The sequence below is a fragment of the Osmia lignaria genome, chromosome 9 (genome assembly GCF_051020975.1).
Source record: "Osmia lignaria lignaria isolate PbOS001 chromosome 9, iyOsmLign1, whole genome shotgun sequence".
NCBI lineage: Eukaryota > Metazoa > Arthropoda > Insecta > Hymenoptera > Megachilidae > Osmia > Osmia lignaria.
In genome coordinates, this window is record NC_135040.1 from 390,867 (window position 1) to 416,509 (window position 25,643).

Consider the following 25,643-nt stretch of genomic DNA (forward strand, 5'->3'; position numbering starts at 1 on the left):
CAATTGAATACTACCGTTATTCTAACTATTACAATTCGTAAATGCGAAGACTTACGAGGAAAATTGGTTAGGATAGAATGTAAGGATATAAAGAAATTTCAATCTTTTACGGTTTGTTAGTTTTATTTTTTATTCGTTACAACTATTATCATTTTATTCTGTGAATAGTCATTAAAATGAAAGACAGAAAAGTATAGTTTGATTTTCTAGTTAATTTGTACTACATATTTCATCAGGTTTCCGGCAACTGTTGCAGCTGGTCCACGCTTATACGATGCTGCATATTTTACCTTTCTATAATATAGGAAACAAATAAAAATATAGTTTAGTAATTGTTATAATACAGTATCAACTGTTAAGCTTGTTAAAAATTTATCTTATTTTGCGTAATTATTCTGTATTTTCGCTTCCTTGCTTTATAATGACGAATAACTGATTTTTTTTTTTCAATTAAACTTTTACTAGTATATTTGTGAGGTTTTTCGATTAAAACAAGATCAAGCATGGCATAATTTGAATTATAGTTATTTATTTACTTATTTATATCTAAATAAGTAAAAATAATGCAAATTATATTGTGTTTGGTCTTATTTTAATCAGAAGAACCTTACAATTACAGTGCTAAAAGTTTCATTTAGCAAAAATGAAAAATAAAACAGTTATTGTTGAATTAATATTGTCTCACTCAAATGTTTTTTCTCGGGCTCTTTAATTCTCGGACCTCTTTCTCTTTCGCTATTTTGTCTTTTTTTACGTTCCCCAGCATTCAAGAACTCGCTCGAGCCGTGTCGTTCTGCCAGCGTCACACACTTTCAGGAGAATCGGGAAAATCCAGCATAATACACATTCTATACTGAAAGAATATACTAACTTATCTGTCTAAAAAAATGTTAATAAATCTGGCAACAGATTTATTTTCGGACTGCTTTTCTGAAGTAATCAGAATTTCACCATTCTCCAGTACAGATCTCCAGTAGGATCTTCCGAGTAGAAGAAAAGTTTCTAATTTTGCGTCGCCTCTGAAAAAGTAGTGTACTATTTAACGATTAAATAAATTTTATTAAATGCTGTGGAATATTGGTGTAAATGAAATAGAAATTATTTCATACTTTTTAGCGCATTTTGAAGTCGGTTGTATTTTTTGTTTAAAATTATTTTATATTTTAATGCCATGCTTCTTTTCTGTGACTAAAGTTTATCCTTTTTTTTTTTAAGGAAACTGAGCTGTTTCAAATTACAATTTGCAATTAAATGAATAGAAACAGACATTAAACTCACCTTGAATTTCTTTTCTATGTACCTTGTATATATATATATAAATAGAAACAGCAGGTACTGATTTAATTTTTATTTTTATTGAAATTCAAAAATGAAACTGTAATTAAACAATCATTGTAGAAAGTAATTCTAATTTGTATTATTTATTTTGCATGGTACTAGACTTCATCATTGAATTATGAAATAACAAATACATTACTGCTTTCTTCCACCAGAACATATGGAATACTTTCATTCGAAACAAATAAGATGATGTACGATTAGCGGACCGTTATGATAATTATATAAATTTGTGCGTGCTAGATTTACGTGCGATCAGCCTAAATTTTCACTTTGACCACTCTCCATTCCGTATTCATAAAGGTGTGACGTTGAATCGAAATCTTGTGTGAAAGTGTATGCCGTCTTGGTAAGAAGTGTATTGGGTCTAACTGAATTCGCTGTTCCCGTATTCAGTGACCGAATGCGGGGGAATTAACAGTATTTCTTTAGCGTGCAACAAAAAAAGTGTTCAGCAATAATGTGCATTCGTTCAGTACTTTGTGTGGTTATAGTGATCACGACAACATGTTTTGTTAATTGTGGAGAAGTAAGTAACTGTTTCAGAATAGTTATTCGTTCACGTAACGCGATCATCGACACTTTATCAAGTGTATCAATAATAACAAGTGTAAGATAATTATTGATGCATTAAACTATGTAATTGTTTAAAGAAATACTTACTAATTTTACTTTAAAGTTATTATATCTATTGCAATTAATAATATACTTTTCTATTATATATTGTGCATTTAAAAGAATCAAGATAATATTATTAAATGTTCTATTGAAAATGGGATTAATGCTTATAGGATTTAATAGAATAATATATAAATTTATCAAAAATTAAATAAACTTTACTTTTAGGCAGATATTAGTCGCTAAGAACAAGTCTTTCGTATTTTGGATTCAGGACAAATAACGGTGATAAAAAGGCTTTAAAATGTTGTACGTTTTTTAGATCGTTTACACAGATGTTTCAAAACTTGTACGATTTTATTTTGAAATAATTGTTGAAACTGTGATTTTTCAAATATTTTATAATATACATATTTATATACATCCTTACAAATAAATAATTATAGAACATGTTCCAGATTTACAAATACCACGCGGAATCAAATGAAAATAAAGAAGCGGAATCAATGATATTTTTAGCGTATTTTAAAGAATATGACGTAAATTATTTATAAATATAAATTATTACATACGTATTCATTTTTATTCTTTTTATTTTCGATCTAGTATTATTACTTACATTAATATCAATTACACCTAACGATAAGATACATTATATGTAGTTTTACATACCTATACATATAATATTAGAAACGTATTTTAACCTTCGGACAGTGTACCATGGAAAGAACCACAGTTTTAATTCAATTTGCTATTTCATGTTATTATCATTTTCTAAATTTTACACTGTCCACTTAAAAATTATTCTTCCAATATAGGAAAGCCTTTCATTAAAAAATTATATATTTAACTTTAGGTTAATATCCTTGTATACGTTCTGTAAGTTTGGATCATGATTGACCTAGGCTTCGCTATTCAAGGGTTAACTAAATATCCAACTTTTTGTAAAAATTCACTGAAATACGTAATGTTAACAACCTTTAAAAGTAAATAAATACTTACAGTTGATATCAGGCGTTGACGTAGTAAACTTAAATAGTACCAAAAATGATGTACCAAATAATACACAAAATGGAGCAAATAGTACGGCAATCACAGACGATAAAAATTTTTGGGAATGGCTGACTGGTTTTATATCTGCTGGGAATCCTGTAACCACTACTGAACCTCCAACACCAGTGAAACCACACTCATGTTTACCCTGCAGTGAGTTACTATTTTTTAGTACATATTTCATTATTTTAGTGTCACGTTAGGTAATTGTGTTACTCTTGTATTGTACTAAAAGATGCTATCACATCGGCTTATGAGGGAAAATTTCCAACTTCGATATTTTGATTTCAATAAAACTTATTGAAGTTGTCGAGAGCATCGAGTTAGTGTGTAAGGAATGACTTTTTTGGTTAACGTCCACTCTAAGACTTTAAGGGGTGAAGTTATGTCTCACGGTTTTGAGAATTTGTAGTTTTCTTGACATATCTTGGCAACCGTAAGAAATAGAACGAAACATTTAATGACAAAAGTTAATCGTATTAAAGGACTTACTAAATTGCAAAAGAAAAAAATATACAAGGCGCAACATTTAAATTGAAACACTTGTAAGTAGTTCTGTTATTTAAGGTTTCACATAAAAAGTGCTCTGTATACAATTATACTATGTCAAAGAGCGGTAAAATTATTTTTGGTAATTATTTAGAAGTCTGCTTTCCACTCCCATCGTAATATTTTTTGGATATGTGGTGGGTGATGCAATTTAGAACAACTTTTTCCTTTTGAAGTATGTGGCGGTCTCCTTTAGTTTTGAAGATATTTGCAAAAAACTTTTGGTACTACTACAGAGAATTCGGCTCATGCGTAAGCGTTGGTGAGAGCACTCGGCGTTCGCGTTGGTGAGCGGTAGCCGACTGCTTATTTTATGTTTAGATACGGAGAACCGAGTGGCTCCATTAGGCCCGATACTTACTATCGGTTCGGTCCCGGTCCGGGCCCTGGTCCGGTAAAATATACTCCAATGTAAATCTTATGAGAGCATTCACACTCTCCAGCTTCGGTCCAGTCTCACTACGATCTCGCTTCGATCCCAGCCCGGTCCCAATCGCTCTCGAAGAATAGCCACTTGAGCCACTTGTTCGGTCCCGGTCCGGTCTCGATTTCTCACGAAGAATATTTTCCTGGGACGGGACTGCGCTCCCTCGTTTGAAACGAGGGTCTGTACTGTACTTTTGACTGTACTTTGTGCTGTAGTTTTCGCGTTGCAAAGCGTACGTTTTCAGGGCCTGGAAATCGTACGTTTTCAAATGCAGGTACCGAAAACAATAGACTTCCTTCTCCGCGCACGTGGAGAAAGTGTCCCTTGTCCCTTTTGCGCGCGAAACCTTACTTGGGTTTTTCCACAATGGTTTCGGGAAAAGCGCACCAAGGACAGGAATGGTCATTCTCTTGGTAGTCATTGTCGCGAACGGTCCGTTACCCTGAAGTTAAAATTTTTGTGCGGTATGGATTCCGAAAAATCATGGAGTTTTGAAACAGGTAATTACATATGTACATAGTTATGGAATAAAATATAAATTTTATTGTAAGATTCATTTACACATAGACTAAAATTAAAAATTAAAAATGCATTTTTAATGTGTAATTTTCAGATGAAATGCTATGATTAACTTATGAACTTATGAAATAATTGAACTTATGAAAACTAGACCAGGTCTGTATGATTTGCAGTCACTTAGTTATAGTGACACTAATTACAAGAAACAAGTGTGGAACGAAATTGGAAAAGCGATAGGTCAATCTGGTAAGTAAAGTGAAAAATTCAATACAAATATATAATTATAGACATTTTGAAAAGACTTATTAGTAATTTATTAAATACATTTCATTACACTTAGGTACACTTAGTACTGAACCTGCAGGTGAATTAAAAAAGTTTTTAAAAATTTCCCTCGTTTCAAACGCTTCACTCTGTGCATTTCCACCTTGTCTCTGTATGTTATTTACATGATTTGTTTCAATATATTCTAAATTTATATCTCGACTATTTCTAATAACGTTATGGAGGATGCATGTTGTTAAAATAATTGTGGCGGCATTTTGAGGCTCAGCTATCAGTCTTCGACAATAAATTCTGAATGTTTGTGGCAACAGTCCAAATGCACATTCGACTAATCATCTTCCTCTGCATAGTCGATAGTTAAATATTCTTTTTTCATTGTCCTCTATACTTTTTGACCCTGGGTATAGCCGCATTAAATATTTTTTTAATGGAAACGCCTCATCGCCTAATATTACGTAAGGTACTACTGTGTTTGTTCCTGGCAGCGGGGAATCCTCAGGAACATTCAATTTGCCACTTTATAAATTTTTTTTAAAAACAGAATTCGCAAAAATGCTATCACTATTTTTTTTTCCCATACGACCCTACATCCACAGCAATAAATTTATAATTGGCATCTACCAATGCCAAAAGTATAATTGAAAACGATTTTTTATAATTAAAAGATAGTGATCCACTATTTGCAGGCGTCTGAATTGTCACATGTTTGTAATCTAGGGCTCCTAGACAGTTTGGAAAATTCCACATAGTCCACATTTCATTTGCTATTTCTAACCACTTCTCTTTACATGGAGTTGGAATATATTCAGCTAATAATATTTCATTAATTGCATTACAAACTTCAAGACAAATACTTTGTACGGTTGAATGACCAAGACGATAGCTAAAAGCAATCGTTTGATAGGAATCTCCAGTAGCTAAAAATCTGAAAGTACAAAACGGTCAATAAAATTAATATTCAATTTGATTTGATTTTATTTAATAAATGTTTTATTTCCGTAATTACAGGTGCAAAGACTCGTTGGGAGTCGCTACGAGGCCAGTATCGTAAATATCTGGCCAAATTAAAAACTAGAAGCGGATAAGCTGCAGCAAAGATTACTAAATGGCGATTCTATGACCAGATGGCATTTTTAAATACGTTTATCAATGTTAAACGGCCGCGTTTATCGTCCATAACCGAAGATGAAAGTATTGAAGAAGGTGTAGAAAGGGAGGTTGAAGAAGCAGAATTGACTCCGTTAATGCACAAAAGAAAAAATAAAGCCAAGACTAATACACAGGAAGAAAACGCTTCCACAACACTCATGAAATACCTTTTAGAAGAAAAAGAAGACGGACGAAATAATGTGCATCCCATAGATACATTTTTCCAATTAATGGCTACTACAGTTAAAAATTTCAACGCAAAAGATCAACATATTGTAAAAACAAGAGTATTTAGTTTAGTAAGTTAAATAGAAGAAAAATATGTATTAAGTTCCTCTTCTCCATCCTTTTCACCATCGGCAGCCACTCACCAACAGAACTATTTTTCACACGAACCGCACACCTCATATGAAATACCATCCCCACCACATTTTATTCCACCATTACAGTCAACCCACAATAGCAATAGTATGATCGACCCACAATATGATCCACCCTATCCGTCCACAACTCCCCCAGCTCGTAATAATTTTAATGACAATTAAAGTCTTATAAGTGTACATAGTGTATATAGTTTATAAGTGTATATAGATTGTGTTTATAATATAATAAAAATATAATAAGTGTATATAATATAATAAAAACAATTACTTACCTTAGACATACCATTAATTTTTGTCTCGGAGAAATAGCTTTTCGAAACGTGGTATTTTTCTTGGAAATTTTCTTGGAAATTTTCGCAAGTACCATTTCAAATGTACGAGAATCCATTCTAAAATACTTAATAAATTTTTCTTCATCTTTCATTAGATGACGATACAGCGTATAATATTCGCCTTCAGTTTGTCTAGTTTTTAAACTTGGATGCACCCACATTTTTCTATTTATTTTTTTTCAATTTCTTCTGTTTTTTTCTTCTTCATCTAACAGAATAGCTATAATAGCTAATTCTTTATTTGAAAAATTAAATGGCATTTTTCTGATATTTTTTCTTTGGATTCGATCCGACTTGGAGCACGAACGATTCTAGACTGAACAGTGCTCGGGCAATCGTTCAGGACGCTAGATCTATAGGGGGTAAGATTTTACCGGACCGGGACCGAACCGAATAGTGTGGATCTAGTCGTACGGTAAGATATTACCGGACCGAGAGCGGACCGGGACCGAACCTATAGTGTGTATCCAGCCTTACTCGGCAGCCCAGAAATATTTATTATATCATACGATATATCAGCTATAACTCATAAGTATTCAATCATGTTTATTGGTTGCCACTTTCTGTTCACAAGGCTCCGTTCACAACTGCATATACGAGACTCCAAGAAAAGTCTATTAAAATTCAGTTAGAAGTGAATATTATTGATGTATTAGCTTAGGTTATGTTATGCAATTTAAATCCGGACGCCGAAAGGCGGCTGGTAACGCTTTCATGAAGTAATAATGTTGTTTAAATAATTGGTTAATCATTTCCCGAAACCGTGCCCGGCCGCTTTTCGACGGCCGGATTTAAATGTATAACATAGTTCTAGTTTTTAAATATATAACTTAATGCATCAATAATATTCATTTCTAATTGAGTCTGAATAGACATTTCTTAGAGTCTTGTATAAGCAGTTGTGAACGGAGCCGTTACGGTCCCACGTCCGTCGTTTCTGAACAGAAGGTAAGTGGCAACCAATGAACATGATCGAATACTTATGAGTTATAGCTGATATATAGGTACTAGAATAGATATTTCTGAGCCACCGTGTAGTGAAGGTCCCCCGTGTCTAAACAGAATATAAGCGAACGGCTACCGCTCATTAACACGAACGCCGAGTGTTCTCATCAACGCTCACGCATGAGCCGAATTCCCTGTAGTAGTAACAAAAGTTTTTCGCAAATGTCTTCAAAACTAAAGGAGTCTACCACATACTTCAACAGGAAAAAGTTGTTCAAAATTACACCCCCCACCACATATTCAAAAATTATTAAGATCGGAGTGGAAAGCAAACTTCTAAATAATTACATTATTTTTTTCCAAAGGTTTGAAGGTCATCGGTGCTTTTTTGCATTAATATTTCTATTTAAATGATCCATCTTGTATGTTTATATATGTATGAAATTCATACATGTACATGAATAAAAAATATGTATAGGTACATACATACATGTATATGACATGTCCGTCTTACATTATTTATACTAGTGGAATGCCCCGTGCTACGCACGGGGAATTAATCAGTTAAAGTATAAATTTGACTTTGCCCACCGTCCACCCCAAACTTCAATTCCATAATAGGTATTAAACAGGGTGTTTATGTAGAGGTTTTACTGTACTACTACTGTTTGTGTATTCGTCAGCTTATTTGTACTTTGCTTGCTACTTTACACGTACATATGGAAAATTTGACCTTTGCGCAGTCTTGAATCGTAAGAGATAGACGTGCGTAGTAAATTTTTACAAAGAAAGTTAACCAAGAAGAGCGCGACAGACCATTTTAAATGATGACGTAATTAGTTTTTATGTATCCCTTAAAAAGTGTCCGCCACTTTCAAAAATGCATCAATTTGATTTGTTAGAAAATTTGTTGCGTAGGATCTGCTATTATCTTATGGAAACGTTGACCCTTGCGCAGTCCTAAACTGTAAGAGATAGACATGCGCAGTAAATTTTTACAAAGAACGTAATGAAAGAAAATGTAGTTGAAGCACACACAATGATGACGTAATTAGTTTTTATGTATCCCTTAAAAAGTGTCCCTTAATAAGAGTTTTACTGTACTATCATTGTAAGAGTACACACATATAACATTTTTCTGCCTTGTTTTCGAGCATGCGTACAACGTCTCAGCGTCATTCACAGACATGTTTCCGCGTTATAATATGATGATACCGCATAGATTTCCAATAGATCAATTTACATTCCATATACGGTTTGTTTTTTAAAAATATTTGTTTCAGAGTTACCATTCTTCTACCACATACTTTCAAATTTTTTAGAATAGCGAACAAACCATAGAAAATACAAAAATGGAACCTCAGTAAAAATTGTAATACTTTAGATGCAGTTTATTTAAAATATGTGTAAAAAAATATTTGTTTCAGGATTATCGTTCTTCTACAGCATACTTCCAAATTTTTCAATATATCAAATAAATCATATAAGATACAGAACTGATTGAAGTACCACCTTTACTGAAGCAGAAAGTGTAACGTTTTAGATATGGTTTATTTAGCCATTGATAATAGTTTCCAAAAATTCTGAATATTACCGATAATTCAATTTTATGTATACTTTCAAATTAGAACATAGTGTACAACACGTAGAGTAAAGGTACGGAATGTAAGACATGTGTCTAATATTAGAGCCCATAATAGGAATTGTTGCTATGCTGAAGCAATGCTTACAATTATTAAGAAGGATAACAATATCATTCGCATTAAACTGTCATTCATACGGGGATAATGGTTTCAGTAAGACACTCACAAGTTTACTTGTTTTTAATATGAAATACTTTTACCTCATAAAGATTGAAAAAAGAAACAAATTATTGACGTAAATTAGTATCAAGTGTAACGTCCCAGCATAGGTACGTCACTGCACCGACGTATAGGCCGAGCGGTTCCCTCGGAAGGCGACTCGTATGTAGTAATAGGGATTATAGGTTCGCGTGGTAAGCGGTTAAGGAGTAAAATCCAGACATTAATGTACTAAACTACTAGTTTATTCAAGTAAGTAGAAACTGATAACTAAATATGCTTTCTCAACATATAAAAGAAAATAATAATGTCAAAGTTACAGTGTGTACGGGTTAAATAAGAAATACAATGAGAAATTATAATGAGTACGCCCTAAATGAAAAATATAGTAGAAAATATATACAGTAAAAGTTGGATATATGCAACAAAAGTTTGGCTGGATATATGCAACATCGCTATCCCCTCCACTTGGGGGGATCCCCCTAAGCCGAACCGAGCCGCTCGGCGAGGAAACCGTGTAATATGATCCGATCGTAATATCGGTGTGACTAATACTAATTGAACGATAAAACTTTTTTATTTTTAACTTTTTCTTAATGAAACATTTACTAACGCATTTGTGAGATTTTTCTGATTAAAATGGTACCAAACACGATATGATTTGAATTATATTTATTTATTAAAATAATAATAAAACTGTACATATGTATAAGGCAGATCGTACACCAAAGATACATCAAACACGCAACATGGAACATGCAACACGTCGCATGTTGTGTACGAACGTAGAATAGATATCGCGGCACGGTACAAACGATTTGTACGGACGCAGAATCAACACCATGACTGGATATATGCAACGTTTAAATGCCCAGAATCGACACCGCGGCTGGATATATGCAACATTAAATGCCCAGAATCGACACCTCGGCTGGATATATGCAACGTTTAAATGCCCAGAATCGACACCTCGGCTGGATATATGCAACGTTTGAAACCCGAGCCGACACCGCAACCGGTTTTCATTTCCAATCCTCCTTTGCTTTTCGCCAACTTCTAACATCAATTTTAACAAGTAATTATAATTCAAACTATATCGTGTTTGGTATCATTTTAATCAAAAATATTTCACCAATGCGTTAGTAAAAGTTTCAGTAAAAAAAAGTCAAAAATAAAAAAGTTTTATAGTTGAATTAGTATTAGTCACACCGATACGTTTCGGCTCTTTGCTTTGATCATCGGACCTCTCTCTTTCCACCACTGTCTGTCCTTTTCTACGTTCACGCTTGGTTGCTCGTCGCGTGTAACCCGAGATTAGACACCTCGACTGGATATATGCAACGTCTGGGTCCCAATGTTTGTTGCATATATCCAGCTTTTACTGTATATTAGTATGTACGCGGCTTAGTCTATAGATACAGCCAACACTCTGGATAATGACCAACCACACTAAGTATTGGAAGCTATCAATGTCAGTGACTTGTACAGTATCCTCAGACACGAGCGGACTCTTGCCTACAGGTCGCAATCGGTTTCTGGACTAGCCAGAACTATGTTAGTATAGGCCGTTTCAAAGAGCTCCGCTCCTCGCTTGCTCTTTACACTTGAGTATGAACTCAATACTAACATATGGTTAACACGTTGCGTACCATGAGTAGGGTGTCCACAGATCTGAAGAATTTTGTACCTCGTCACTAAAAAATAAGGATTATTTTACTCTTGTGCTCTATCTTTGCCTAAGCAAGTCAGCGCAGAGCTTTTCCTCTATTGCCAGAGTGGTGTCGGCATTCGACCGAAGTCGGAGAGGATCTTATCTTTCTCTGCGTGGAGCGCCTCTATTTATAGTCAGATTCTGCTGACCAAGCGTTTTTTTTTTCTATATAGGATTCCTTTTGTCTTTCGGAATTCCCAGTACGTGACTCCCGAGCATCTCTACTCCCTAGTCTATACGCGATCTCCCTACTCTATGATTTCACCCCACCGCGAGATCATCGATGTTCCGCTAATGCATACGTGGTCGCGCATCGATTAATTATCGATAATTTCATTTACCGACCGACTTACCGACTAGACATTTATCGACTTACTGACTAGACTGAATTATCTACAAAATATGAAATGAAAACTATTTTATTGTAACAAAATTTATAACACAAATTAAATTAAACATTTTTTATAAACTTAAATTAAAATTTGATTATTATAATAATAAAAATAAAACAAAAGTAGTTGCTTCGTTCAGAGGGACGTTACACAGTTGACAATGTAGAATATTTATTTTGTTGATGATTACTCTAATGGCCAGCTTATGTTCAGTACATCTGTACAAGTGCTATTAAGGGGGTAGACACGGGTAATGCAGCGATGTGACATTACCGGCAAATATGGGCCTATTAACGGGTTTACGGGAATCGGTTGTTTGTCCTTATATGAGAACCCTTGGAGGTGGGTGAGGGCTCATTCGAAAGAGGAAGGTCCAATGCAGGGCGGTCAACTCATGGTTTAACAAGATTGTGTCCATATTTAATAATATCAGTGTCGAAAGTAGAAGAAAAAATCGACAAAATGCAGTTGCGGAATCGAAGCATTTTTAGGCCACTAAAAGAGTTTTGTGACTCAAACGGTGAGTTGACTGCCCTGCATTGAACCTTCCTCTTTCAAATGAGCCCTTATTCAGCTCAAGATCTTCTCATATAAGGACGAATAACCGATTCCCGTAAAAGCATTCCCAAAGACGAGTTCCGCCATTATCTGGATACTACAGAGCAAGTCACGTGACAAATTTAGTTCAGCTAGTAGTTATAAGGTGGCGTCTAAGGAGAAAGGCTGCCGATTTGGAATCGTAGTCAGAATCAAGCGTCAGCTTTGTGCTGCGAAGGCAAGCGAAAAAGGCAACATCGCCCGAACGCTGAGTGAGACGCACTACAGTCATGCTGTCCTTCTCTCATTCTGAATGTTGAGATTGTCCCTTTTCGCTAACGTAAGTTTTGGCTGCGGCCCGCGTGGATTTTTCACAACGCCCCATAACCTCGCCCCATTCAAACTATATCGTGTTTGGTATCATTTTAATCAGAAAAGTTTCACCAATGCGCTAGTAAAAGTTTCAGTAAAAAAAAATTAAAAAGAAAAAAGTTTTATAATTAAATTAGTATTAATCACACCGATACGTTTCGCTTCTTTCCTTTGATCATTAGACCTCTCTCTCTCTCCTCCACTGCCTGTCCCTTTCTACGTACAGGCTTGGCTGGTCGTCATCGTCGCATCCAATTCGAGATTCGACAAACGCTCATCTCGCCAGAGGCGAACGAAAGCGAAACATTGGCGCGTGGTTAGAGTGAGATGTAGGGTGATCATGCTATCCTTCTTTCAACCTAAATGATAGAATTGTCCCGCTCCGGTAAATTCTGACTGACCAAACGCGTGGATTTTATATAGCGCAAAGTAGCACTCCTCGCCGCTGAAAAATATTTGCCTACTCTGAAGAACCGAAGGAACGTGCTATCTGAGAATAATTGTTAGAAAAAGTTATTAACTTGTTTAAATAAATGTTTTTTAATTAATAAAAGTATACAGGATACGTCATGCTATTGGGACGGGTTATATCTTGAATTTGATAAGAGATAGGAAAAAGCTGTTTATGTAAAAGTTCAATGGTATGATCATGTCTATTTTTCTGTGATTTCATTTTCTCCGTGAATGCAACGATGCACTCAAAAAATGCAAATCCACTTTTTATTTAAATGGAATTGCATTTTTTTTATTTGTGTCAACTCCTTGAAACATTCTGCATAAAAAAGTACTATGGTACTATTAGAACTAATAAATGAAGGGACCTCGCGTCTACATATACAGTAAAAGCTGAATATATGAAATAGAGATAGGGAACCATACGTTGCATATACATATCCAGCGGAGATATCAAATCTCGAATTAGATGGGACGACCAGCCAAGCATGAATGTAGAAAGGGACAGACAGTGGAGGAGAGAGAGAGAGGTCTAATGATCAAAGGAAAGAGGCGAAACGTATCGGTGTGATTAATACTAATTTAATTATAAAACTTTTTTCTTTTTGATTTTTTTTTACTGAAACTTTTACTAGCGCATTGGTGAAACTTTTCTGATTAAAATGATACCAAACACGATATAGTTTGAATGGGGCGAGGTTATGGGGCGTTGTGAAAAATCCACGCGGGCCGCAGTCAAAACTTAGCGAAAAGGGACAATCTCAACATTCAGAATGAGAGAAGGACAGCATGACTGTAGTGCGTCTCACTCAGCGTTCGGGCGATGTTGCCTTTTTCGCTTGGCTTCGCTGACACAGTTCGAGTGACGTAATCAAGCTAACGCTTGATTCTGACTACGATTCCAAATCGGCAGCCTTTCTACTTAGACGCCACCTTATAACTACTAGCTAAACTAAATTTGTCACATGACTTGCTCTGTATTATCCACATAATGGCGGAACTCGTCTGTGAGAATGCAATCGCGATTTTTCGCTTTTCGTCCTTATATGGGAATATTTGAGGCTGGGTGAGGGCTCATTCGAAAGAAAAAGGTTCAGTGCAGCGTTCTCTGGTCATCGTTTGAGTCACAAAACTCTTTTAGTGACCTAAAAATACCTTGGATTCTGCGGATGTATTTTCTCGATTTTTCCTCTACTTTGGACACTCATATTATTAGATATTAACAAAATCTCGTTCAATCATGACCAGAGCGCGCTGCATTGAACCTTCCTCTTTCGAATGAGCCCTTACCCAGCCTCAAATATTCTCATATAAGAACGGAAAGCGAAAAAGGCTGTAGTTCCAAATACGACCGGTCGCCGATCAAGATGAAATTTGGAGGGTTGGTTGGGAGCAGGTAGACGATCCCAAATATAAAGTGGTATCTTCGGCTTCCTATTAGTTTCCGAGATATTAATTAAAAACTTTTGTACAATACATAGAATTTTTCCTGTACAGACGCAATTAACACTACCGTCTTCGCTATAGCAACCGTCATCGTCAAGTGTCGAACAGTCGTTCACACCATAGCGATATCGGCTTCCGTTTCTATAGGGTGTTCCATGTAAAATCCATTTTTTTAGTTACATTACTTTGTTTTATATTTTATTACTAATTCTCAAGAAATTAAACACATTTGATTTATACGTAGGTTAGGTGAGGGTAGATAAATTTCCGGCCGCCGGAAGTCGGCCGGCAACGCTACAACAGTCGTCGTATCTCCAAAGTTTTAAATCGGACATCCTATAGATAGTCAGGTTGGAATCCCCGCTGCGTCAACGGTTGTTTGACACTTAACGATGACATCTACTACAGCAAAGACGGTTGTGTTAGTTGCGTCTGTATAGAAAAAATTCTATGTATTGTACGAAAGTATTTAATTAATATCTCGGAAACTAATAGGAAGCCGAAGGTACCACTTTATATTTGTGGTCCCTTCCCCCTCCCCCCTCTCCCTCAAAATTTCATCTTGATCGGCGACCGGTCGTATTCGAAACTTCATCCGCGAAAAATCCCGGACCCCTTTTTAGACCCATTTTTGCCAGTAATGTCACCTCGCTGCATTACCCGTGTCTACCCCCACAAATACTGTTGGGTAGTGTATCTTTTAGTTTGGAAAATTGAAATTCTTGTACTCCTAAATTTCCAAATCTTTATATTTCTAAATTAAAAAATTAAAAATTTTAATTCGAAATTTTATATTTTAGAAATAGAAAAATTTGGAAATTTAGAAGTACAAGAATTTCAATTTTTCAAACTAAGAGACTGATCACCCAACAGTATTTGTGGGGCCATTAATAGCACCTGTACTGAGGTACTGAACACAAAGTGATCATTAGAGTAAACATCAACAAAATAAATATTCCACATCGTCATCTAATTCTAATTTACGTCAATAATTTTCAACATTCGAAGATTTAAGAATTTAAATTATAATTTAAGGATTTCAATTCGAAAGTTTCAAATTTCTAAATGTCTAACTTAACAATTTTTAAAATATGTAAATTTGTGGATTTAGATTTGAAAATGAAAAATTCGATGTTTCTAAATTTCTATGTTTCTAAGTTTATAAATTTCTAAATTAGAAAATCGAAAAAGAGTCTAGCCGTATAAGCATAGTGAATCGGCTCCAGCAACAATTTCGGTTGATATTTATACAACATAATGCTTTTTGCCTAAACAACAATTGTGTGCAATTTCAACCCCCTACCCCCTCTGATAAGGGAGATATGAGGGTAAAACCTCAAAACTTTACTATTTTTTTTCTCAGAAACTATTGAAGATATTTAAACACGTTAAAGTGTAAATAGTAGGTATTCATTAGCTGTATTTCACATTTTTTTTCAATATTTTTATCTAATGATTAAGGGTTGAAAATTAATAAATAAATTTTTGAAAGTGATTTTTATAAACAATCCCTTGAGTGACACCCACCGAAAAAATTAAGAATAATCCTTTACTATTTAACTATTATCTGTAAAAGTTTCAAGAGTGTCGGATTGGTACATCATAGTTGAAAAAGAATAAAACCAATGCAACGCCCCTTCATAAGGCAAAGCCGGACTGAATGTTAGAGGCGCTCAACCTAACCGACCTATACGGGAATACATTGCGCCGACCCACCACGTTTCTCATACCTGACGAATGAATAAATTCGTCACGCATTCGTAGACCTTCTTGGTCCTATCTCACTAAAGGCTGGTTCAGACACGGCTAGTAATTTAGTCGAGTGGGGAGTAGCTACTTACTACCAAACTGTTTAGCGCATTGAAAAGTGTCCGGACTAGTACAGTTGAGCATTGGAAATCGAGAGTACAAGATATATCGCTTGACTAAAGAAATGTGTCCGGACAGGTCTGTTCGGAAGCCTAATTAGTGGTGGGGGAAGCCTATTTGACCAGAAAAATCTAATGAAACGGATCTACTCGACTAAATCGTTTTACTAAACTACTTGACTAAACTGTAGTGTCCATACGCTAAACTACTCACCATTCGACTAAATTACTAGCCGTGTCTGAACCAGTAACTAAACAGTAACTGAGTATAAAGAACATAGCTGCATCCTCTCGACTCGAAACTTGAGAGTCAAATATATACAAGGGTATTTCAATGTTAATTTTCGTCAATAAATCAACAGTACTTTTTTTCGAGGAAAGAAACGAAACATGATATTTGGAATAGTATTGAAACAGATATATTCTTCTTTGTAAAATAAATGAGAGCTGCTTTTTCTCCGTAACGCACTGCCTCCCCCCCCCCCCCCCCCCCCCCCCCCCCTCCCCCTTGCGGACGCCCATGCATGTCGATATGATTAATGTACGAATTTTACTTATTTGAACTGTCCATTGAGTCCTTCTGACTTTTCGGATTTCCATCATGTTGGATATGTATATTTGTATATCTTGACGACGTTTCGTAGACATGGCAATTCATTTTCTCAGGGCTGACCTAAATCTGGCTGACTTTTTCCGTATCGATTCCAAAGACAATTTCTTTGTTTTTCACACCTTCTTCCTGTTACTCTTCATTCACAATTCCCCCTTCGTTTAGGACACTTTCTCTTTCAACCTCTATCAATACTTGAAGATCTTCTCGCGATACAGTAAAGACTCGATAAGATTTCAAAATTTGGGACTGGCAAACAACATTTAGCGGACAAAAGATTCAATTCTGCAATCTTTATATTTTGCTGACGTCGACGAACATAGAAAGAGACAGTTTAATAAAGAAGAAAGAGGGACTGAGAAAGTCGAGGTGATCGTAAAATAATTAAATGCCCTTATATCAGTGAAATAACACTAATACAACAAAGACAATGTTTTATTTATACATTATGTTTTTTAAATAAAAATGTTATTAATACATGAAATTTTATTGATTAAAATTATTCATTCCTACAAAAAATTATAAATAATTACTAAATTATACATACTTTAAAAGATTACTCTAATAAGAAAATTATAAATCACATGTAATTAATCGTGAAACAAAAAATTGTTAAGTTCTCTTGTTATAGAAATGAATTAATGATTGTTGCTAGCCGTCCTTTGTATTGAATATCTAAAATATAGCATTAATTGTTCATTCGGCGTTAATTTAACATGTGAAGCGAGCATTCACAGAAAGTAAATTATTTTAAGATTATTCAGGTTAGTTAAAATTATTATAACAATATCGTGTTTGGCTTCATTTTAATCAGGAGAATCTCATCAATATACAGTAAAACCTGGATAAATGCAACGAAAGAATGCTTGGATAAATGCAACATCGCTATCCCCTCCACTTGGGGGGATCCCCCTAGGCGAACCGAGCCGCTCGACCAGGAAACCGTGTAATATGATCCGATCATAATATCCGTGTGACTAATACTAATTCAACGATAAAACTTTTTTATTTTTAACTTTTTCTCAATGAAACTGTTACTAATGCATTTGTGAGATTTTTCTGATTAAAATGATACCAAACTCGATATAGGTTGAATTATATTTATAAACAATAGTAGTAGAATAAACAACATAGAATTGAGACCACGACTGAATATAAATGATGTCGGCTGAATACAAAAGATGTGTACGGACACAGAATCGGCATGTCGGCTGCAAAGAAAACATGTGTACGGACTCAGAATCGACACCTCGCTTGGATAAATGCAACATTAAATGCCCAGAATCGACACCTCGCTTGGATAAATGCAACATTAAATGCCCAGAATCGACACCTTGCTTGGATAAATGAAACCTTTGAAACCAGAGCCGACACCGCGACTAGTTTTGATTTCGATCTCTGTTGCTTTTCGCCAAACTTTAACATCAATTTCAGCAAGTAATTATAATTGAAACTATATCTTGTTTGGTACCACTTTAATCAGAAAAATTTCACCAATGCGTTAGTAAAAGATTCAATAAAAAAAAGTCAAAAATAAAAAAGTTTTATAGTTGAATTAGTATTAGTCACACCGATACGTTTCGGCTCTTTCCTTTGATCATCGGACCTCTCTCTTTCCGCCACTGTCTGTCCCTTTCTACGTTCACGCTCGGCTGGTCGTCGCGTGTAACCCGAGATTCGACACCTCGCTTGGATAAATGCAACCACTGGGTCCCAATCTTGGTTGCATTTATCCAGGTTTTACTGTATTAATGAAATTGCTATTTAAAAAAAAAATGAAAAATGAAAAAGTTTCAGCGCTGCATTAGTGTTGTCTCACTAGATGAATGCGATACAGATCTTCGAAGGAAAGCCGCGCTGTGTTATATTGCTCCCATGCTTACTCCGAGGAGGAATCCCCCCCCCCCCCCCCCCCCCCCCTGGTGGGGATAAACTGCGAACACCTAACGGATAGATCCTTTTGAGCACCTATACAGAGGATTAGTCCCAAAATTAGAGGAAATCCCGTAGAGAGATGATTCTAAACAGCTTTTTCTTTTGCCAAAATATTGGTTAAGGCTTCGTTTTCGAGTTATTAACGAAAATCACTGGCCAATCAGAGTGCGCTCTAACGCGCTCTGTAACAAGTAACAGTATGCAGTAACAGAACACGGTTTACATTTGTTACCATAACTTGTTGGATTGGTAATAGGTAACGGTAACAAATGTGTGCGCAGCTTAACACATTTGCTGATACATACCGGCTCCGACGGTGTCGATCAGAAATGTTCTGAATTCGTCGTCTGTTCGTATGCGGGCAGCGAACGTGTTTGGCAGCTGATTGTAAGATTAACATATTGATTGCCTTAGTAGAAATGCACATGCGAACTCAGACATTTTGAAACACTAATAATAATTAAGTACGCAATCGATTGATATATGATATTCAGGGTTTGTTTTTTCTTCTCTATTCCTAATAATTCAATTACATAAAATTTAAGGCGCTGGTCATCGGTTACCACCATGATATTCAACTTGTCAAATTGCAATCAGAAGAAAATCAAAGAATACTTCGTATTACTCAAAACCAATAGAGCCCCACATTTACTCTGTTACCTATTTCTTTCATTTAATCCTTTACTCTATCATTTAATTCAGCAGTTGTGTCAATCAGAGCAACTATTCATTGTAAATAAAATAAATTGAAATAGTAGGCATACTTTGCATTTAACGATTCTTGACTTGTAAATTATAAATACAATTAAACTTAAAATTAAGCCATATTGAAAGCCACATTAAAGAGTATAGGTAGCATCACAAGTCTGACAGAATATCGAAAGGTAAAATGGTAAATATGTTGTGACAAGAGAGGATGAACTATACCTATAAAAGATGAGATATGCATGTCACCTAGGATAGAGTCAATGATAGACGAAATACATACAAGGTGTCCCGTAACTGATGGTTCTATGCAACAAAAGGTATAAATTTTGGAATGTGGAATTTTGGAACTATAGAATTTTAGAATTCTGAAATTTTTGAATCTTGATTATTTATGAATTGATGAAGGTTCATAATTTTGGGTACGGACCAGTCCAAATTTTTAGAGGTGATAGGCCCACTTATTTACGCTGATCTTTGCAAAATAAATTGTTATCTCGTTTTTATAGAATGTGGATTAGCGAACACGCAGAGACGAATAGTAGGCGGTGTTGAAACCCAGGTTAATCAATATCCTTGGATGGCATTGATGACGTTTAGAGGACGATTCTATTGTGGTGCATCAGTTATAAGTTCTCGCTATGTATTAACTGCAGCTCATTGTGTTGACAGGTAAATTTAATCTTGTATACGTAACATTGTAAGGATATATTAATGTAGTATTTCTTGTATTATTTTATGTGACATTATTTTTCAAAGACAAGTGTGTTCTGTGCAAAAAGTAATAGAGTACTAACATACAGTGGCTCACAAAATTGGTCATCCATACTTTAAAACAAAATAACTTCTTTTCAAACCGACCGAATGACTTGAGCTTTTCGAAAAGTTAAAAGGATTAGATTACTAGATAACATACTTTTTGTCGAAATCTCGAAAAGAAATAGCGAAAGGCACTTCCTATAGCATTTCAGTGGCGGATCCAAAGAGGAGCGTAAAGCCCCCCATCCCTCCTTTCACTCCGCCCTCGCCATCAAAAGTAATAAAATATACATAAATATTATGCCACATTCTGGAGAAATTTTTAGATATTAGATATAAATTATCATAGCGTTCGAGGGCCTCCTAGGTAAATAAATTTGGTTCAAAAGTTTAAATTTATTTGAAATAAAATTAAATAGCATTTAATCGTAAAGGAAAGGGACAACACTAAAAAACTGTCGTTTAAAACTTTTTGACATACTAAACGGAAGACTTATAACGGGGCCCGTTGTAAAGAGGGCCAGAGCCTGTAGCTCCCCTTAGACCTCCACTTAATCCGGCACTGTAAATTGTAAATAAATTTTAAGAATTGTAAAAAAGATGTACTTATGTATTTTTTCACATGCCCGTCCCTCTCGCAGAAAGGCTCCTGGATCCACCGTTGTAATTTTTTTTTTGTCTGAGCCTGTAGTGAAAATTTTAAGAAATTCTTTTGTACATTTAAGTAAGTTATATATGTATATGTTGCAAATTTCAAGTAATGTACAAAGAAGCTACACAGAAATAAAATTAACAAAAATCGCATCTTTTCCCCCATAATAATGAGTCACGCTTGATCGTTTGTAGCCCACACCTACATTAACTGATTTCGACGTATTACCCAAATTATAGTATATTATAACTTTCTATAAATAATTGAAACAGATTTGATCCAAATCTCATGACCATTCAAATATTGGAACATGATCGTAATTCTACAACGGAGTCTGAAACACAAGTATTTAAAGTTGATAAAGTGATCAAGCACATTGGCTACTCAACGTTTAACTATAACAACGATATCGCATTGGTCAAATTGAAAGGTATTATTCGATTTGAAGGAAAAATGAGGCCTGTTTGTCTTCCAGAACGAGGTAAAATTTATAGTTTTAAGAACATATTTCTTATAATCTTTGAACAGCGGAGCCTGATTTAATCGTGACCCAAACGTACAAATGTATATATATACTAACTTAAAATTGAATGTATTATTTTTAAATGAAAGAGTTATACAATATTGAAATAATAGTTTTTAAAGGAATAGTGTAAAATTTAGAGAATGAAAATAATATGAAATACAAAATTACATTAAAATTGGGGCTCTCTTCATGATCCGCCGTCCGAGGTTTAATGAAATTCAAAGAAATAAGTAATTCTATTACATTTCGTTGCAACAAATACTTAAAAATTCATTTTACAGCGAAAACCTTCGCTGGTACGGATGGTATAGTAACAGGATGGGGTGCAATTGAGGAATCTGGTCCTATATCGCAAACTTTACAAGAAGTCGTAGTTCCAATTCTCACAAACACTGAGTGTCGTGCAACCAAATACCCAGCACGAAGAATAACAGATAATATGCTTTGTGCTGGTTATAAAGAGGGACAAAAAGATTCGTGTCAGGTAATTAAATACACATCATTTTCATTGCACTTATCATTATTAACACATTTTTCTTTATTTAACATTTATTGGATTTATTATAATATTGTAACAATAATGTTTTCTTCTTTTACCACATACACTCACGTACATTGTTTTGTATAAATTCTTATTTTGGAATGTAAAGCGAAGTATTATTCAAATGTGTATCTACGTAGGGAGACAGTGGCGGCCCTCTACATGTTGTCATCAACAACATACATAGCATAGTTGGTAAGATTTATATTGTATTACCTGATTATAAACAATACTTTACTGATACATAAAATAACAATCAATCAATCCATAGGAGTTGTATCGTGGGGCGAAGGATGCGCGAAACCCGGCTACCCTGGTGTTTACAGCAGAGTGAATCGTTACATCACGTGGATAGAACAGAACACTGAGGACGCGTGTTATTGTTAATTAGATTTAAATGAGAATGACAAATCATTTTAAAACAGAGCTCGGCAAGATTTGCACTTTTCAGCCGATTTTCAGCTGGCTCCGCCTACCGCTATTCTCCTTGTCGCGACGTTCAACGCGCAGCCTACGAACCGTTCGACGCTCAGGAGCGTATTACTCGTAAACATATGCTGGCAAACCACTTAAAAAAAAACGCATCGACAATAGTGAGCTCGCGGGTGAGGTGGAAAGCTATTACCAGCATACGTTTACGAGTGATACGCTCCTGAGCCTCGAACGGTTCGTAGGCTGCGCGTTGAACGTCGCGGCAAGGGGAATAGCGGTAGGCGAAGCTAGCTGAAAATCGGCTGAAAAGTGCAAATCTTGCCGAGCTCTGTATTAAAAGATTAAAATACTCGATGACCAAGACATTGTATTTTGTACACTACCGAGCACGGTAGGCTTTTATAAGAAAAATGACGATATGGAGGTAAATAAAACACTAGCACCAGGTAAATAAAACACTTGTCCGGGGCCTTGCGCTTAAATACTTCACATGTAGCAAAACTTAATAGAATGAAGTATCACTATTCGAATTTTTATTTACAATTGAAATGCGAAATGTTATGAACATACAGTTTTTTGAAACATAGGGATTTTGTAAATGACAGAATTTCTATAATTATACGGTAATAGTTTATTTGTTAGCTAAGAATTTTCATGTTTAAAAACTAGTTCACTCTATACTAAATTTATCATCAAATTTTATAATAAATGACAAATATAAAATGCGTATATTATATTATAGTTTTATTATTAAGAATAACTTTTGGAAATATCTGTTTCTAATTAAATGTTTTCAATGATGTCGACCTTTTGTCGCTCTGTAATCTCTAAAGATAGTTTCAGTACCATCATTTAATACAGAGATATCCAAGAAAGCTCTTAATTTCCTCTACTCCATACATTTTCCCCTGAAATGGACTGTGACAGACGAAGATAGACTATGCCATACTTTGTCTATTACCAACTATTTGCGGAGAAACGACACTTAGTGGTAAAGATCCATTGCGCCCGTGGACATCAGTACAATAATAAACAATTACCACGAATTATGAATAAATATCTCCATTTGCGTAGAGGCTAGGGTGGACCTGGGCCCCTAAAAGTCTGGACTGGTTGCTTTTTAAAAATGTGGACTTTTACCATACTAACGTTTTAAGATTCCAAAATTAACAAATTTCAGATCTTGAAAATTACAAATCTAAGACTAAAATTCTAAAATTTCAAACTATCAGAATTCCAGAAATTCAAAATTACAAACCTGGAATTTAAAAATTCTAAAATTCCAAAATGACAAATTTGAAACTTAAGAATTTCAAAATTCTAATATCCTAAAACCTCAGACTTTCTAAATTCCAAAATTCCAAAATTCCAAAATTGAAATTTAAGAATTTCTAATGGAATTGGCCCGTTCTAGAAAAAGGACCAAGTTACGCCAATGAATATCTGAGTATCCAATGACTTGAATAAGCGCTTGAATAATTAAATAGAATAATAATAAGAAGAAGAAGAACGATGATTCTCAAAATTCTAATTTTGAAGATATTAATATTAAAATTATTTTAAAAAATATTGATATAACTTTCAATTATTAATGCATAATTAAGAAATATTAATAGTGAAATCAATTTTGCTGAACCTATCGTGCTCGATACTGTACATACATACTATATATCGTTACCATTTATAAATTGATCACTGTAGAAATACATTTTCTAAATTTTAAATGTTAATTTCTAACATAGCTGAATTTTTTCTACGAATACAGAATTTTCATAGATTTACATGTAAGTAGAAATGAAGATGGCAAAGTATGACACAAAAAATTCGTATTCAATTTAATGACAGTTTGTTATGTGTTTATCTATTTATTGTATTTAAATTTGTAACCAATCTATCAAAATTAAAAGTAACTTGTTTGTATGCTTTACAACTTCCTGCCTTATTTATGTACACAAATACATGACAAAGCGAATAGTATTTAAGGCACGTATCTCGCATCTTACGAGGCTTGTATCATTAAATATGTGAAAAAGAAAGTTACCAAACTTTCGCTGCTTGTTCCGATACAGAATTTCACTGAAAACTCACGTACAAACATTTTTATAGCATTACTTGCAGAAGACTCTGATTTTTATATTTAAAGAAGTCAAGTACTTTATATGCGTAATCATTGTGACATATCTTAGTGAAATTAAACATAATGTTCATTATTTTTCAGTAATTATGAGTTTGAATATTTCATCCTTTTCACTAACGATAAGTATCGTTTACTCTTTATATTATATGTATAATGATGGCAACTTAATATTTTTTGGACATTTCTCATTTAATTCCATGAAAAACTAATAATGCATTCGTTATATGTAATAATATAATTATTTGTTCTGCTTTTAAAGTGGTTTAAACATGTTAATTTTTCACAAAAATCTAACTTACATATTTCAAAATCTATTTCATTTTTTTAAACGGAGATACATGTAGTATTTTTATTATATCAATTTCATTATGTACCACAAGATACATTCGTTATCAGTAACATTCGTAAAGATACTTTGTTCAATAACTTCTCCAGTATCTTCTATTTTAAAACGTATCATCATTCATAATAAATATAGGTAAATTAATATTTCCATGTATCTACTAACTCAATTAGCAGAATATTTTTATAAAGTAAAAAACATTTTCTGTAATAATAAATAGAAATCAGATTTCGGAGATCTACAAATTTTGTCTGAACCATTTATGTAGTATGTGTATTTTTAAAGCTAAATAAATAGTTACATGTAGATATATAGCTAAATATGTACACTCACGATCAGATCAGGCTTTCCCAAAGAAAATGACGATATAGGAGAAGCAGGAAATCTCAAAATTTTAATTTTGGCAATTTTAATAACAAAAAGTAATTTAGAAACAAAAATAATGCAATTTTCCGTTATTCCTAAATTTAGTATATAATTGGAAAGCATAGATATTAAAGTATGTACATGTATATAGGTCCAGATAATTAAGAAAAAAAAAATATGAACTTGAGTGGACTCGAACTTACGCAAAAATCTTGCAACGGTTTAGCAATCACATTCTTAACCACTGGACCACCGGTAAGACTACAAATCTTTTTTCTAGTTTAAGATATAACACGCGTAACACACTATCAATTCGGTTTTATTTAGTTTTTGGAATTTTTATTCTGTTTTACTATACATAAAAGCATCGAACGTTGTTTAACACATTTATTTGATGAAGTTCAGATGAAAATTCGCGGTACAAGTAACTTTGACACGCAAAAAACAGCGGAAAATTC

General features: G+C 34.3%; 1 protein-coding gene across 1 annotated transcript; it reads left to right on the forward strand.

Moving 5' to 3' along the window:
• The first annotated feature begins 1,450 nt into the window (after positions 1–1,450).
• LOC117611012 (trypsin-1) lies at positions 1,451–24,510 on the forward strand. Its single transcript, XM_034338899.2, has 7 exons — positions 1,451–1,867; positions 2,961–3,162; positions 19,939–20,101; positions 21,113–21,321; positions 21,648–21,850; positions 22,048–22,102; positions 22,179–24,510. Exons 1-7 carry the CDS (start codon positions 1,799–1,801, stop codon positions 22,292–22,294), a joined length of 1,017 nt encoding a protein of 338 aa, XP_034194790.2. The 5' UTR covers positions 1,451–1,798; the 3' UTR covers positions 22,295–24,510.
• Positions 24,511–25,643: the final 1,133 nt, after the last annotated feature.